At 43.7% G+C, this 16,663-nt stretch overlaps 2 protein-coding genes across 2 annotated transcripts in view; both read right to left on the bottom strand.

The window, feature by feature from the left end:
* Nucleotides 1-286: 286 nt before the first annotated feature.
* The window catches only part of LOC110669337 (germin-like protein subfamily 1 member 11), a 46,881-nt gene continuing 30,504 nt past the window's right edge, over nucleotides 287-16,663 (bottom strand). Inside the window, exon 3 of the mRNA XM_021830986.2 lies at nucleotides 287-389. The gene's annotated coding sequence lies outside the window, so the exon portion shown is untranslated. The remainder of the gene's footprint in view (nucleotides 390-16,663) is intronic.
* Nucleotides 398-1,366, bottom strand: LOC110669331 (germin-like protein subfamily 1 member 13). Its single transcript, XM_058141073.1, has 2 exons — nucleotides 1,209-1,366; nucleotides 398-976 (listed from the first exon to the last, which is right to left on the bottom strand). Exons 1-2 carry the CDS (start codon nucleotides 1,330-1,332, stop codon nucleotides 408-410), a joined length of 693 nt encoding a protein of 230 aa, XP_057997056.1. The 5' UTR covers nucleotides 1,333-1,366; the 3' UTR covers nucleotides 398-407.

Below are 16,663 nucleotides of genomic sequence, written 5' to 3' on the forward strand. Positions count from 1 at the left end.
ACGTTTTTATATGAATTTTATAATTACATTCATTGTCAAATTGTGATTAATAAATCTTTTATGTTTTTATTACCTAATGGTCACAGTCATAGATTAAAAAAATGTGTTATATTGGAGGGAGAGGTGCATGTATGGTTATTTTTTATTTTATCTACTCCTTCATTAGATCTTTCCTGCACACCCGACTTAAAGTGATGCATGTGTGATTATTATAAAGAACATGTATACATATTAAGAGATAGACATAGAGGGAGAAAATCAACTAAACTTGTTGAAAGAGGCAATGGGCATATCTTATTACCTTTATTATGCGTCAATACATTGGAAGATGAATACAATCAACATGAATTATCCTTTTTATTTATTACAATTAATAGTGATCAAATGACCTAAATGATGACATTTGCTTAATAGCCGTTAAGATCTGATGGATTCACCCATTCTTGTCTCTGAAGTTTGGCGACTAAATCCTTGTCAAGATGGAATGCTCTTATTAGAACATCAGGATTAATGGATGGGCTGGCTCCAAAAACTGTATTTGCTGTTGTCACAACTCCTGGATTTTGACTGTTTAATGCTGCTATGGCAACTGCAGGATTTTTTCCAATATTCAACTGGAAGTGAATGAGTCCAAATGGAAATACAAAAACATCTCCTGCCTTGAGAACTTTAGCAAAAACACGATGATCAGGATTGGATGTGATAAAACCAGCATACAAGGTTCCTTCCAAGACAGTTAAGATCTCTGAAGCCCGAGGGTGATGGTGGGGTGGGTTTAGTCCACCATTTGCTTCATAGTCTATACGAACAATGGATAGGCCATTAGTATTAAGTCCTGGTATCGAATCCACAGTCAAAAGGTTGGTGCGTGCTCCAAGTTGTTTGGAAGTTTCGCTGGCAATATTAAGCCCAGAATGGAAGAAATCATCTGCTGTGACATGGTCTGGGTCCTTGCAAAATTTTCCATTCACGAACACTGCATGAAAGAAAGAAATGTGTTATACCATTATGTCATTAACACAATTTTATTACCACGCATGAATATAACTATAAGATTTTAACCGTTAATTATAATCGTTATATGTAACGGTTTCATTTTAAAATTTTTCAAAAAGAAACTTATGAAATGAAAATAAATTTGAAAATGCTGCCTAAAAAAAATCAATTAATAATAGTAATAAAAGGAAATAACATAAACGGTTGCATACCACCAGAGCTAGCATCATCAGTTGACACACAAAAGTCCTGGAGAGGGCTAGGGTCATAGGCAATGGCAAATGAGGCAGCCAAAGCCAAGAAAGCAAGAGCTACGAGGAAATTAGAAACTTTCATTATGTTTGCTGGGAAGCTTAGAATTCTTAGAAGAGTTTTGTTGTTGTAAGGGATGAGAAATCTTGCATGGGATGCTTGGGTATTTATAGATGAGGGTTTTTAGCTAGGGTGACCAAAGAAAATTCAAGAATTAATCAAACAAGGAAGGTTTTTCAAATTTGTAATCTTAATCTGAAGGTCAATTATCTAATTTGCATGGAATACATCTCCAGACATCGTGCATGTGGCTTAGATTAATTAGTCTCATATATTGTTTGTTGAAATTTGACCTTTTAAGTTGGCCAACCTTTCTTTAAGTTGGCCAACCTTTCTTTCATACTTTTTTTTAGTTGAATTCCAAAATGTTTTAACAAATAACTTACATAATTTATGTCACGACCCAACCTATGGGCCGGACCGGCACTAGGACCTGGGCCAGCCTAAAGCCCCCGAGGCCCGTAGTAAGCCTTAACTATTCATTAACCCAACTCTAAGGCCCATTTGGGCCCAATATCAAGAAAACAAACGGACAGAGTCCGGCCATAAAATGGACTTTCCAACGGGGAGTTTTCGACTCACCCGACCTGTAAACACAATAAACAATCCATTGGGGAGCTCAGCTCACCCTCCACATACTCATCAACATAATAATAAATGGGAGCTCAGCTCCCTCATCCAATCCATCAAACATGCATAGCATATTAAGTTTACAGGTCCCAAAATAATAATTTAGTTTACAGACCCAAATCAAATAACATTTCTAACACATGCGGAAATTCTAAGATTTAACAAGTTTATACAAACAGTAATAATTGACCTGCGAGGGAGAAAAGCAGGTTAACCAAAATAAAATCCTCCTGTAGCCTGAAAAAAATATTGAACAGGAGTGAGCGTTCGACTCAGAGAGTAAAATATCAATTTTAACCATAATCTCTATAACTATCTAGAACTAATGCGCCCTGTATAGTGAAATGCAACATCAACAACATTTTCACATCATAACATCAAAAAGGTAATTTGGAGCACTCACACACCCTGTAGTATCAATCATAACATATGGGAGCTGATCCCCTATACAGCTCTCTTAAATCCAACCTGGTGCCAGCGAATTACTCAAGCTCGGACTTCCACTTAATAACCAAATCGAGGGTCCCAGCGAATTACTCAAGCCGTGACTACCCCTCGAAGGATCGGGTCCCAGCGAATTACTCAAGCCGTGACTGCCCCGTCTGTCGACACCATATTTTGGCCGATCCCTAGAATCAATAAAAATTCTTCTTTGAACAGCTAATCACGTTTCCGATCCCTCTTTGATAGGCGGTCACATTTCCGATCTCTCCTCACAAAGAATTGAATTAATGCTGAGTCCTCATATTCATTAAGGCCTCGCCGATCTCTCAAATCATTTACCGACCTCTTAAACCCGTTGTCGAATTTCCGGACCTGTCAAGTATATTCCTGATCTCTGTTGATAAATAAAATGAACTGGCACTAGATCTTTTCCTACCAGTTTTATTGCCGACCTCCTTTTCGGAAGATTAAGAGCTAAAGCTTTGGTTCGGTTTAACGAGGGTTCCGATCTTAAGTGTTCAAGTTAAATTTTCAATTTTAATCAAGTCCCGTTCAGCATTTCTCCCCCACCGATCTCATGCTTATTGTGCTTTCCGATCTTTTATACTTAGATTAATAATGGCATTTAGTTCATGTTTCGCTATGCTCATACAATCAAATACTTAGGCAATTCAAAGATTTTCCAATCACATCCATTCATTGAACAAAAGAGATATTCCATTTCATTTCATAATTTGTACAAGTTATTCGGTGGGGATCACCCCACTGATTTACATTCCGCTCTCTCTCTCTCTTCCTCGCCTCCTCCTCACTATCTTCACCATCGCCCCGAGCCAGTCGTCCATCCAAGAGAAGTCCTCTTCGTGATAGCGCTTTGGAGTTCGGCCAAGAGATCCTTATGAGCATTCACATAGGCTCCGCTATTCCCGACACCATCTCTTCATCCTTTCCTTAAGCTCTTTGTCTTTCTCGAAAGCTCCTTATCCTTCGTTAAGCTCCTCTACAAGTTGAGCGACTGAAGCGCTTCATGGCCTGAAGTGCCTGGACTTCTCTGAGAGCCCGTTCACTTTCAGCCAAGTCACGAGACCTTTCGGCCAGCTGGTCTTCATGGTACTTCGCCCGTCCCTCGACTTGAGATATATAATCCCGAGCGGATGAGAGTTGGGATCGAGGGAAGCCAATTCGATTTTTCTTCCCGACCTCCTTACCTGAGACGCTGAATCTTTTCCGAATCATGGTCCGGTTCACTGCACACTCCACGCTTAGGCTCATGGTTCGAGTCAAGATATCATCGAGACTATTCTCAGGATAGCCTGTCCGGTCCTCCCGAAAGAAGATGGTAGACACCGTGACTTTGGCAAAATCGGGTTCTCCCCGACACCCGGTTATTCTTCAAGCAGTCGATCCACATTTGAGCGCCATGAGAAGAGGTCCTCCCAGAAGCTTGAGGAGGCCCCCCTTCCGTGCTTGGGACAACTGAGAGAGGCGGAGGCTGCTCTTCCGATCTAGGAGGAGATCTGACAGCTTCAGTGGTCGGCGGACCCGAAGGTTGAGGTGGGTCTCTTGGTATCTCCCTGTGTTCGTGACCGGTGTTTGAAGTCGTTCAACGCTTCATCTCCTTTACTTTCCGAAGATCTCTTTGTCCTTCTTCCGCTTCCTAGAACCTCACCACCCGCCATACCGCACAAAGAAAAGGTTAGTGAGATCTCTAAGGTCCCGAGAACCGAGATATAGAAAATACCAATGCCGAGGTCGAGAGCTAAGTTCGCGAGCTTGGCCGGTGATCGCTGCATGGTCCAATGGTGCGATTCGCGATCACCGCATTTGGACAGAATATTTTAGAGTGGCGGCACGACTTTTCACTCCATCACTATTGAGCTTTCCTCTTGACTCGAGGTAATGTGCTTCGAAGGGGCCTGGTACCACCAAATACGAGGAAAGTCCTCAAAGCATTTCGGATCTTTACTCCTCGTAATGAAGAACCTGGTTCTTCCAATTCTTAAGGGATGAGGGCAGATCGGAAAACAAACCCACAATGAGGCTTCACTGAAAGAACCAAAGTGTTCGCCATCCTTTCGCGAAGTTAGTCCAGTGCAGCTCGGCGAACACCTTAGCCGTAGGTCCGATTCCCTTAGCTCGGCATAGACCTCTGAAAGCAACCAAGATCCGCCACGAGTTGGGGTGGATTTGAACAATGGATACTCGGTGAAATTTTAGGACCTCCTTATAGAAATCGTCTAGAGGGAACCTCGCATCGCCTTTAACTGCTCCTCGTACACCATAACCATGTCATTCTCTTCAAAAGAGTGATCGACCAAGATCGCCATTGCACTTGATCACCATATGAATCGAGACAAATGTTGTGTTCTTGAACAAACGATTGCAGATCGGATTCAAGAACCGACGGAAGCTCGTCTATAGGAAGGGTCTCTCTCCTTGAAGGTGGTGCAAGCCTTGATGGTATGACCCGACCCCGACTGGAGCAGACCCTAGGGGTTTAGGTTGCACGCCGGGCCCGATCGCCTCTTCTTCGCCGATGATGACCATGAGAATCGAATGGAAGGAGGGCTCGCCGCTCTCGACCTTCTGCACCGCTCATTTTTAAAAGAAACAAAGAACTTAAACAAGAAAGAAGATCAAAGTCCTTACGAGTCCGATCGGCGGTGAGACCGAGAAAATGAGAGAACTTCAAGTTGTGAGCAGGGATTGAAAATGGAATGAGAGAATAACCGCTAACCCTCCCACCCCTATTTATACTAGTCCGAGCATTTAATGCTCGCGAGGTTCTAGGCAGCGCATCGATTGGTGACGCGACAATGTTTCTCGACACTTTTCTCAAATATCCGAATGTTCTGAGATCGGTTTATTAGAGATCGGCATAATAAGTTAAACATTTTGAATAAAGGGTCAACTAAGTGTCATTCAGGTAAAGAATCAGATTGGATAATCACATTAGGGATCGGAAAATAATCAATGCAAAAACAATAAGATGATAACCGACAAAATGAAGTCTTTATTTCCAAAAGATCGGATTGCATACATCCTTTGGGCGATCTCTAGGGATCGGATTACAATAAAGGTCTAACTACATCATTTGGGAGATCTCTAGAGATCTGATTACATTGAAGAATTACATCATTTGGGCGATCTCTAGAGACCGACGAAAATCCTATCTGAAGGGGCCGATCTAAGGATCAGTTTATAACTGATCCCAAGGATACCACCAGCCGATCTAAGGATCGGGCTATAATCGATCCAAGGATTGCCGACCGGATGCTTCATCCGCCGGAACACCCAATGTGGATCGAATCATTGTCGAACACTCAATGTGATGAGAAGCGAATGAACTCGTTGAGCAACTCGAGATCGGTACAACCGAGGCCCGCAATACGGATCGGTCAAATCGGTTCTCTCACCATCGTCAATTAGGATCATCCAATCACCGGATCGTAAATTTTCATCGGTGAGAAGGAAATCCATCGGAAAAGATCAAAGCCTCGATTATAGCGAACTTCTACGGAGCGGCTAGAACAAGGTAAGTAAGAAATGAAGAGAGGAAAGTCGATGAAGAAAATGTCTCCGTCGATGGTATATATAGGGAAAATGAGCATTTATTCTTTGAGCGGAAAGCAAGCGGGCGCTTGAGAATCGAGATGCAATTAATGCTTGGACCGAATCGGTGATCAAGGGATAAAAGAGATCGGAGATAGGAGATCGGCATGAGAGATCGGAATAGGAGCTAGGGGAGGATCGGAAGACAAAAAGAATAAGACAAATCCCAATAACCGTCGTCGAGAATCGAGCCGAGGTAGTTAAAGCGTGGCGACGAGATCTCCACCGCACGCCTAAGAATCGCCCGCAATCTTGACAGTGCGTGGTATGTCATGACAGTCTGTACATCCCAATCTCCACCGTTGATCTCACTTGTAAGGATGAATCCGAACCCTTGGATCAAAAGAGAAGACGACAATACCAGCGTTTTCACTCTTAGCCCTCGGATCGTTCCGGACAAGAGGACTCAAGACCGTCAGATTAAAAGAGGAAAAGGACAAATATTCTGAGAAGCGATCTCAGCCATTCGTTTTGATTCTCTTTAATTCCTGAACATCCGATCATGTACTTCAAAATCTTGACCCTCCATCTCCCTCAAAATAAATCCTGACCCTTCATGGGGAGCACCCGATTCCTATAAATACCTGCATGAAAAACTGTTCAAGGACGGAAAAAAAAATATAGACAAGAGGCTGCTATTATCGTGGAGGAACTCTGAAACTTCATTCAGTTTGTTACTCTGCTGTTTTGTAGTGATTAAAAAGACTTTTGAAACTAGTTTTCAGGAGTGTTTTCTTGAAAAAGATTTTGAATACTGGAACTCTACATTTCCAGTTTGTTCATTATCCGTCATACTCTCATCATCTGCTTTCTTTTCCTCTGTTCAAGCTCAACTTCCTTCCACTGTTCTTACAGTTACCTTTTAGCTAAAGCATCTCTCGGTTTCACGACAGACATCAACTCTCAGGCTGATCAATCCGCCATCTTCATCACTATTTACCACCTCATAGTTATTTCAATACATTTGGCTCCTCACAGACATCAACTCTCAGGCTGATCAATCCGCCATCTCCATCACTATTTACCACCTCACAGTTATTTCAATATATTTGGCTCCTCACAGGTAAGAGTTCATATTACTGTTTTATTAAGTATTTGCGTTTACTTTTCACACTTTCTTTGTTCTCTTTACGTATGCGGTTTTCTCTAAGTTTATTCTAAGCAAAAAATCTCAAAGAACGTTACTCTCGAATTATCTCTTTAGTGATCGGTTCATCATTCATCAATTTTCGTCATTTCTGAATACGAGCTTTTAGCTCCTAGTAGCGTGTAAGTGGTCAGGCAAAATATAGGTATCTGCAACTTAAGGGTCTCTTTTAAAAGAGAAAGCTTGAATAACACGTCAGGAAAATAGCCAAACTATTAGGCTGACGTGAACGGGAATTCGGCAAGATACCATGAAGAGGAATAAAACCAAAATAAACTAGACAGAACAGATCGGACATTAATAGGTATGCGTAAAATGACTACATGGAAGGTCGGTAAATCAAGTTTAGTATTACCCATTTAGTCATAGGGTATCAAGAAACCTTATCTCCAGCATTTTTGAATGCCAGAAACCTTAGTTTTAGGTTCTTGTGACATGTAGCTGAAATTGAAATTCGGGAGATCGGCAAAGCCCCTTCCAGGCTCCTGCTAATCCGAAAGAGATCGGAGGAGGGTTCTTATCCGGTCTCCCCTCAAAATTCTAATAAACGTCTAAAAGAGATCGGAGGAGGGTTCTTATCCGGTCTCCCCTCAAAATTCTAATAAACGTCTAAAAGAGATCGGAGGAGAGTTCTTATCCGGTCTCCCTTCAAAATTTTAATAAACATTAAATAGAGATCGGAGGAGAGTTCTTATCCGGTCTCAACTCAAAACATTAATAAATAACTCTAAAGGAGATCGGAGGAGGGTTCTTATCCGATCCCCCCTCAAAATTTTAATAAACGTCTAAAAGGGATCGGAGGAGAGTTCTTATCCGGTCTCATCCTAAAAATAAATAACTTAAAGGGGATCGGAGGAGAGTTCTTATCCGGTCTCCCCTCAAAACTTTAATAAATAACTTAAAAGAGGTCGGAGGAGAGTTCTTATCCGATTCTCACACTCGTTCACTAAGGTTGTCTCATTTACTTGTGTATCTGGGTAATCCTAATTAGTGAAAAACCAAATATTCCTCTTACCAAAAGGATTAACATTCCCGTTCAAGCCCTTCTAACTAATTTATAAAGGACGCAAAATTAAATCTACTTACCCTTATTAAGGGACGAGGTGGGGTGCCTAACACCTTCCCCACCCGTTTACGGACCCCGAACCTAGAATCTCTGTCTTGAAGTGGTTTCATTCTTTATTTATCTTCTCAAATGGTTTTCTTTAGTTACCCTCAAAACTAAGGTGGCGACTCCTCACTCTTTCCCACTTCGGTGAGTGATCGTCCGGGCGACCGCAAAAATCCCATTGCGACAGCTTGGCGACTCCACTGGGGAGACTAGGGACCCAACCCCAGTCTAGAGGTCCAAAAGTAGGCTTAATTTTTGTCCGATCAAATTATATTTAGAGGGGCTCACTCGGCGATGTCTTATATGCTAATTATTATTGCTACTAACTATTTTGTTTTGCCTGTTCTATCTCCTACAGTGCTCTTCATTTCAAAGAAAAAGGAAAAAAGAAAAAATGGAAAAATAAAATCCCCCTGAATTGGGAAGAGGTAAAAGTGTCCCTTCACACACTGAACACTTACACAATGTCCTCACACACTATGGTCCTAACCCGGGCTTTCTTACCCTTTTAGGAAAGTAGTATTGGTTCATGTAGAGGTACCCGTGGGTTTTACCCCGTTAGTATCAGTGAAGGCTTCTGCTCAAATTGAAACTCGTTCTATTTACCGTGATACGTGGAATTTTCCGATAATATCATGGGGGTAGGATGGGGCTCTCTTTTCTGATGAGGGCAATTTGGGAACTGTGGCTATTAGAAAATTAGATCTGAGCTAAACCGTCACGATAGGCGAAAGCCGTAGTAAATCGCCTCATAAGATAGAACTATCCAGATAGGTAGCGCTTACCGGTGTTAGGAGTCTCCCTACTATAGGACAAAAGGGCATACTTACTCTTACCTATTACCTTTAATTTCCTTTTGTTCATTTCTTTTGAGGGTAATCTTGAATCCTACTAAAGCCTACACATTTTCCTACTTTGATAAATGTGTACGTGTCACCTACACAACAGTATGATTCAAAATTACCTAATTTGTCTTACTAACAAATTTTCCATGAGCGTTACCAAACCAAGAGTCCGTATAAGGATAGGCATCATTTTTATCATGGCATCCTTGAGTCGATCGGCGGGAGAGGCTCGAGATGCTAAACTTTGGTCCAAATCAGCTCATTGGTGGTACCCTCGCAAAATGATGTTTCCGAGGCATACATTAGCTCAATACCTTCACTAGATCTGGACAAAATAGAGGTCAAAATGAACAACCTCGAGGTGCTGTCTAATAGATGGAGGTTGCTTCCGATCGTGTCAAGGTACGATTTGAAGAGAAATGCGGAAGGATTGCAACCTTAATGCAAGTCAAGGTCCAAATCCTCGCATTAAAAGCCATGTTGACGGTTTGGAATCCTAAGTGCAGTGTTCTCTTTCAATGACATTGATACGGCCCCCACTATGGAGGAATATCGGGCATTCTTTGGGGATCCCATACTCATTGCGAGCGGATCTACTTACACCTCGAGCATAGCGGACACAGAAGCGGTTGGCACATATGTTGGGTTCTCCCCGGAAGAAGTAAAGTCCAGAGAAAGCGATCAAAGGAACACGCATGGATGGCATTGGATGTACCTTGAGAAGCGGTTAGATCATCACCTCCAAGAGAAAGCGGTGGGATCAAGCTTCCGTAGCACTCGCCTTGGGAATCTATGGTCCGATCCTGTTCCGGGGCCATTGGGGATCATCACTTGCGGTCAATGGAGGTATTTTGGACAGTAGAAAGCGGGGATCAATCCGATACCGGCAATTCTTGCGAAACCTTGTTAACCTAACTACTGCGGACAACGAGGAAAGGGTCCATTAAGTGTTGCTCTCGGTTATTATACCTCTGGACTATCGGTCACATGTGTCTGTGGAGACAAAAGGATTGACTTGGTACCTTGACCAGCCTCCCATTGAGAAGATGATCCGGTTAGTGATCACTCGAAGAATGAAAAAAAGCATGGCGGGAGCAGTTTTGGGTTTCAATAGCCATGATTATTGTTGGAGGAAGTCGTGGACGTCAAGCCAACCCATCTTGATTGGTACAGAGGTATTCGGTCGGTGTCCCCGATTGGAATAACCGGTATACAAGTTACACTCCAAAGACGTAATGAGGCGGTTGGCTCAACACGATCCATGATCAACATTAAAGAATACCACCAAGGTCACTTCTACCATGAGCTCAAGGAAGAAGAAGGGTTGAAAATGGCTCGCAAGTCCCGGAAAACATCACTCTAATGGAGAGATCACCCAAAGGCCCAAGTGCCTCGGCGATTACCTTAAATGGAGAGCGATAGGGACCAAGAACGCTCTCAGTAGAATTCAAGGGCGACAACCCTCGCCAAGACGCCCTATTAGAGGAAGGCGATAATCGCTGGTTGACTCGCTACAAAGGCAAATACCGAGAACTCACAAATGCAAGAACGAATGAAACAATTGGAGGACCAACAATGAAACTTAAGAGAAGGGTAAGAAAGATCAAGGAAGAGGCAAGGGCCGAAAGGATAGGGTTCAAGAGCAAGAGGTACAGTGGGAAAAGAAAGAAACTCTCTCCAAGTGAGGTCAAAGAGATGAAAGGCGAGAATAGTAAGCTTCAGAAAGGATGAAGTACCAAGAGGTACTCGTTGAAGAGTATAAACAGGAAAACAAGAAGAAGAAGCTTGAATTAAAGAACAGGCACTCCTCATCAACGACATCTTGAAAGAGTGTGCTAAAGAAAGGAAAGAGAAAGAGAAACAAGCTGCCTCTATCAAGGACTGAAAGAAAATGTGGACCAGTTGGAGAAAATGATAGCACAGGAAAAAGGAACTATTATTACAGATCCGAGTATGCTCTGAAAGTGTTCGATCTGCCAAACAAGAGGAAAGGTTATATGAGTATCTCGAGAAAATGTCATCTCATTATAAAGAACCTCCTGAACCTAGGCGATGTAAAGAATATGTTGTACAAATTATTGATTAATGAAATGATTTTTGGACCATTGTTTAAGCGATTTGTGAATGAATAATATGACTCCGTAGGAACTCCTCGCTAGGGTTATGTGAAAAATTGAGTGCGCTATATGAACAGTATCATAAATGCACATTCAATCCGTCATTCACAAATCGGACTATCAAACGATGCCATGATAAAGTTGATGCGGTTATCCTTTTGCGATTCCAACTGGCTCTCAAATGCCATCAGTATCCTTCGTCCAGACCAGGACTTTTAGTTTCTTTGCAAAACTCAAATTCATTTAAATTTTTTTTATCCTCACAGGAAATCAATATTGATTCAAACAAGGCAAGTCTGACCAAGCACACGATCCAACCCAAGCGAGTGTACTTAACAAGATCTCGAACGAGGAAGATAATGGAAAATCGGAGCAAATGCAGAACCTACAGGGACAGTCTCCGAGTTGAAAGATCGACTTTACGAAATTATGAGACTAATGAAGGAAATGTCTCGAGAACAAACACCTTGAACCTAGCCCACCATTACCTCCTCCGCCTCCTACAACAAATGATCCTCAGCAAGCTTCAACCTCTTTTACCTTTCAGTCTCCCATTCCGGACCCGACAATCACTGTCAATCCGTTGACCATAAATAATGACCCACCTTTTTCCTATTACCCGACCGTCTCAAATACCGAGCCTCACCATTCAATCCCGATCCCTCCAGTTTACTCCACCCCTCAGCTCCCGGTTGGAGGAGCGTATCATACGGTGGAAGGAGAACATAGGGTGAGAGAAAACGAGAAACTATCTGCCCTAGAAGAAAGATTGAGATCAATAGAAGGGTTGAACATGTATGGCTCGATCGATGTGTAAATCACGAGATTGGTGCGGATGTGGTGGTACCACCCAAATTCAAGGTTCTGATTTCGACAAATACAAATGAAACTCAGATCCCGCATCCACACGGCAACCTACATTGCCAAAATGTTCGCTTATGAAGACGATAGACTTCTCATTCACTTCTTTCACGAGAGCCTCTCCGGAGCAGCTCTGAGATGGTGCATACAATTGGACAGGAGCAAGCTGCACTCCTGGAAGGACTTAGCCGATACCTTTCTAAAGCAGTACAAATTCAATTGTGATGCGGCACCCACGAGGAGGACCTCCGGAACAGTGCAGAAAGACCGGGAAGGTTTCAAGCGGTATGCCCAACGATGGAGGAGAAGGCGCGAGTATATCCTCCAGTGACCGATAATGAACTCTGCTCCCTATTCATCGAAACATTGAAGGCTCCCTACTTCAACCTGATGATCGGAAATACCTCCAACAGCTTCTTAGATATCATCCAAGCCGGTGAGAGAATTGAAGCTAATCGAGAATAGGAAGACTACAGGAGTTGGTGAGAACCACATGAAAAAGACTGCCAATTTTGGCAAGAAAAAGAAGAGTGATGTGCATTCCATCACTCGACAGAATAATTTTCCCCAATTCCCCCAAAATAACTACCGGCCATATCCTCCCTCTCATGGCCCAACTATCGCAAACATCCCACCCCCTTTCCCTAATTATTCACAACCACGCCCCTGTCGCCCCACTGCAAATTTCCAACCAAGACCACCTCCTCCTCCGGCTCAACCACGACCACCACAAAATAACCCAAGACCTCCAAGGAATCTGATCCACCCTTCCCCTCCCTCTCGGTGAAATATACCGATACCTTGTCGGTATAAACCAAATCGTGCAGTCCCTTTAGACCCAATCCAGCCGCCATATCCCAGGTGGTATGATGCCACTGCCCGTTGTGAGTATCATGGAGGAGCACAAGGGCATTCAACTGACAACTGCGGGGCACTCAGAGGGAGAGTGCACGCTCTAATCCGGAACGGGTGGTTGAAGACCGAGGGAAATGGTTCCCTCCCCAATGTCACCTCAAACCCACTACCTAACCATAATGCGGGTAGTGGTGTGAATATGATTGAGTCGAGGAGAAGGATCAACAACGAAATTGGACAAGTTGGTCCCTTATTTCAAACAAATTTTTGCCATATCGAAGAGAAGGTCACCTTTGCCCTCGGTAGCAGGATTTGAAGAGAGTACAGGTGTCCTTACCATGGAGCGGCAATGACCATAAGCTGCAAGATTGTGAGGGTTGCAAGAAGTCCAAATTTGTTATCTCTTAAAGTTCTGAGATGCTAGACAAAGGCGGAAGGGGAAGTGAACACCGCTAGACTCAGCCAAACTGCTTCTACCTCCAAGCCCAGAATCACTTTCTCACCCCCAGTAGCCTCACCGCCAGTAACAGTTATCCGAACTACGCCCCAGCTTCCTGTCACCAATACTCACGCAGTCCCTTGGAACTATAATTTCCAAGTTTTTACTCAGGGAGCGTCAAGCAGCGCATCCGTCCCTAGCCTTGCCTCACCTCCGACACCACCAAAACCATGTTTCGCTCCTCACGAGCATTTCAGGATGACTTATGCTGGACCTGCTAGCAACATTACTCCCCAAACCAGTTCTCGGCCCGTTATTGCAACAAAACCTTCTCCACCTGAGCAAGAAGTCGAGTTTATAACTCGAAGTGGGAGGTGTTACGGGAACGAAGAAAGAGAGAAGAAAAAAGGGAAAGTAAAAATGGGAGAGTCATCAAGAAACACGGAAGAGGAGGTTGAGAAAGCAGAGGAAGCAGAGCCTATTGAGCGCAAGGAAGATGAAGAACTGCTGCTCCAAATAATGAAGCAAAGCGAGTATGACGTGGTGGAGCAATTGAGAAAAACCCCCGCCCGAATTTCACTGTTATCACTGATCCTGAGCTCGGAAGTCCACCGACAAGCCCTACAAAGAATCCTGGATCAGGCCTTTGTGAACCCCGACATTACTCGAGGCGGTTTGAGAAAATAGTAGGACAAATCCGGGCATCGGCTCTGTAGCCTTTTACGAAGAGGAGGTAGACCTGCGGGCTTAGGGCACAATAAAGCTCTACATGTAGCGTGAAGTGTAAGGGTTGTATAGTGGCCAAGGTTCTCATCGATAACGGATCGGCCCTCAATGTCTTGCCTAAGCGCGACCTTAGCCGAGCTACCGGTTGACCAATCGCATATACGTCGAGTGAAATTGTGGTAAGAGACTTTTACGGTACCAGGAGAGAGGTACTGGGAGACATTGACTTGCCAATCCAAGTCGGGGCATGTACTTTCAACGTCACGTTTCAAGTGATGAACATTGAGCCGGCTTACACTATGTTATTAGGGAGGCCGTGGATCCACTCTGCGAACGCTGTTCCTTCAACCTTACACCAGAAGATCAAATACATTAAGGACGGCAAAATCATCACGGTCAGGGCGAAGAGGCCATCTGGTCACCAAGCCGCAATCACTTCCTTATGTGGAAGCGGCGAGGAATCATTGGAGAGTTCTTTCCAGGCCCTTGAATTGCAAGATCTTTGGGAAGGAAGGGGCTATGGCTATGGTGGCCAAAGTAATGTCAAGAAAGCGGGTATCAAGAGGGGAAAGGCTTGGGCACCTTTGCCTTGCAAGGAATCGTCGAGCCTATACTGGCTATTCGGAAGATAGGCCGTTGTGGTTTGGGGTATGAGGAGGATGCCCTCGTGGATGGGCGATTACGGATGAGGAGAATGCTTGGGATCAGAGGTTCGACCAGGAGACGGGAAAAATGACAATAGTCCCGAGACGTACGGAGATCTTCACCAAACCGGTCATCCAACATCCGGCAAGTACAGAACAATCACCAGATGATCCATCCATAGATGTCATCCAACTGGATTCCTTGTATGAGGCCCTAGTTTCACCCATGGCTGAGGAGCAGGAGCTTGACAACTGGACAACGGAGGATATCCACGTACTCAATTTGAGTAAAGTACCTCTGGTTATCTACACTTGATCACTTTGTCCATGGTGACAAGTGTAATACTGTAAATGGACCTTTTCTTATGGCATTAATATTAATGAATTGATAGCGCATTTTAAATCCAATACTCTCTTTCCTTTTAATTCCATCCTTATAACATGTTCTATTCTTCATTCATTCATGACCATTCATCAATTAACACCTAATAATCCAAAAGACTCAGAAATTCCTCAGTTAATTTTGAAATCCCCATAAGCGCCATTACTTCAAGTAATTCGAGGAAGACCTTACAGAAGAAAGCAATGAAAAAGATGAACCCTGCCTCGTGCCTTGTGAAGATGAAACGCGCACAATAAACTTAGGCACGGAAGAAATAAAAAGGGAACTTAAGGTAGTGGAGAGTGAGGAATTGGGAGATATGATCGGTCAGCAAGGAATTTCTCGGCGTATTTTCATGGAGCTATGATGATATGGTCGGTTTGGACCCCGGATAGTGGCGCACAAGATTCCCTTAATTCCGAGAACGATCCGGTGAAGCGGCGAGGAGAATGAATCGACACCTTGCTCAAGGTTCGGGATGAAGTCAAGAAAGCGATATGGCCGGGTTCTTGGAAGTAGTCAAATATCCCCAATGGGTGGCTAATGTCGTCCCGATAATGAAGAAAGACGGAGAGTCGGGGTGTGTGTTGACTACGGGGACCTTAATAAAGCAAGTTTGAAAGATGATTTCCCTCTCCCTCACATTGATGTGTTAGTTGACAATCTTTGCGGGATTGGGTAGGTGTTCGTGTATTGATGGGGCATCGGTACAATCAGATTCCGATGGACAAGGAAGACAAGGATAAAGCGCTTTCATCACCCAATGGGGGTATTTTGCTATCGGGTCATGCCCTTCGGGTTGAAGAATGCGGGCTACTTACCGGTAGCGCAATGGTCACATTATTCCACGATATGATGCATAAAGAAGTGGAGGTATATGTGGATGATATGATCATTAAATCCGAGGAGAAGAGAGCCACGTTCAGTGATGAGGAGGGTGCTCGAAAGGCTCAGAAATACAAGTTGAAGTGAACCACGCTAAATGCATCTTGAGCTAGATCGGGAAAAGCTGTTGGGATTCATAGTAGCGAGAAAGGGATAGAAGTGGATCGGACAAAGTTCGAGCTATTCAAGAAATGCCGTCCCCAAAAGCGAGAAAGGGAGGTGCAGCTTTCTAGGAAAGTTGAACTACATTTCAAGATTTATTTCTAATCTCACCGCCAAAGTGAGCCTATTTTGAACTACTCGGAAGAACAATCCTACCCAATGGGATTCGGATTGTCAAAAGGCTTCGAGACAATCAAAGCGGTATTTGTCAAACCCACGGTATTGGTCCCTTTGTGGCGAGCAGGCCTCGATCTGTACATGGCAGTCCAACGAGCTCTATGGGATGTGTTTTAGGACAACATGATGATACCGCCGAAAAGAGAGGGCCATTTACTACGAGCAAGAAGTTCAATGATTATGAGTCAAGGTACTCTTTCTTAGAAAAGACTTGCTGTAGCGTTAGCACAGACGACAAATCGCCTCAAGCACTACATGTTGAATCACAAGACATGGCTTATCTCGGATGGATCCTATCGATACGTATTCGAAAGCCCA

This window comes from Hevea brasiliensis, chromosome 18, assembly GCF_030052815.1.
Source record: "Hevea brasiliensis isolate MT/VB/25A 57/8 chromosome 18, ASM3005281v1, whole genome shotgun sequence".
In the NCBI taxonomy this organism is placed as follows: Eukaryota; Viridiplantae; Streptophyta; class Magnoliopsida; order Malpighiales; family Euphorbiaceae; genus Hevea; species Hevea brasiliensis.

Coding starts and splice junctions, on each gene's coding strand:
- LOC110669331 (XM_058141073.1), bottom strand. CDS start 1,332: ATGAAAGTTTCTAATTTCCTCGTAGCTCTTGCTTTCTTGGCTTTGGCT. Junction 977..1,208: donor TGATGATGCTAGCTCTGGTG/GTATGCAACCGT, acceptor TCTTTCATGCAG/TGTTCGTGAATGGAAAATTT.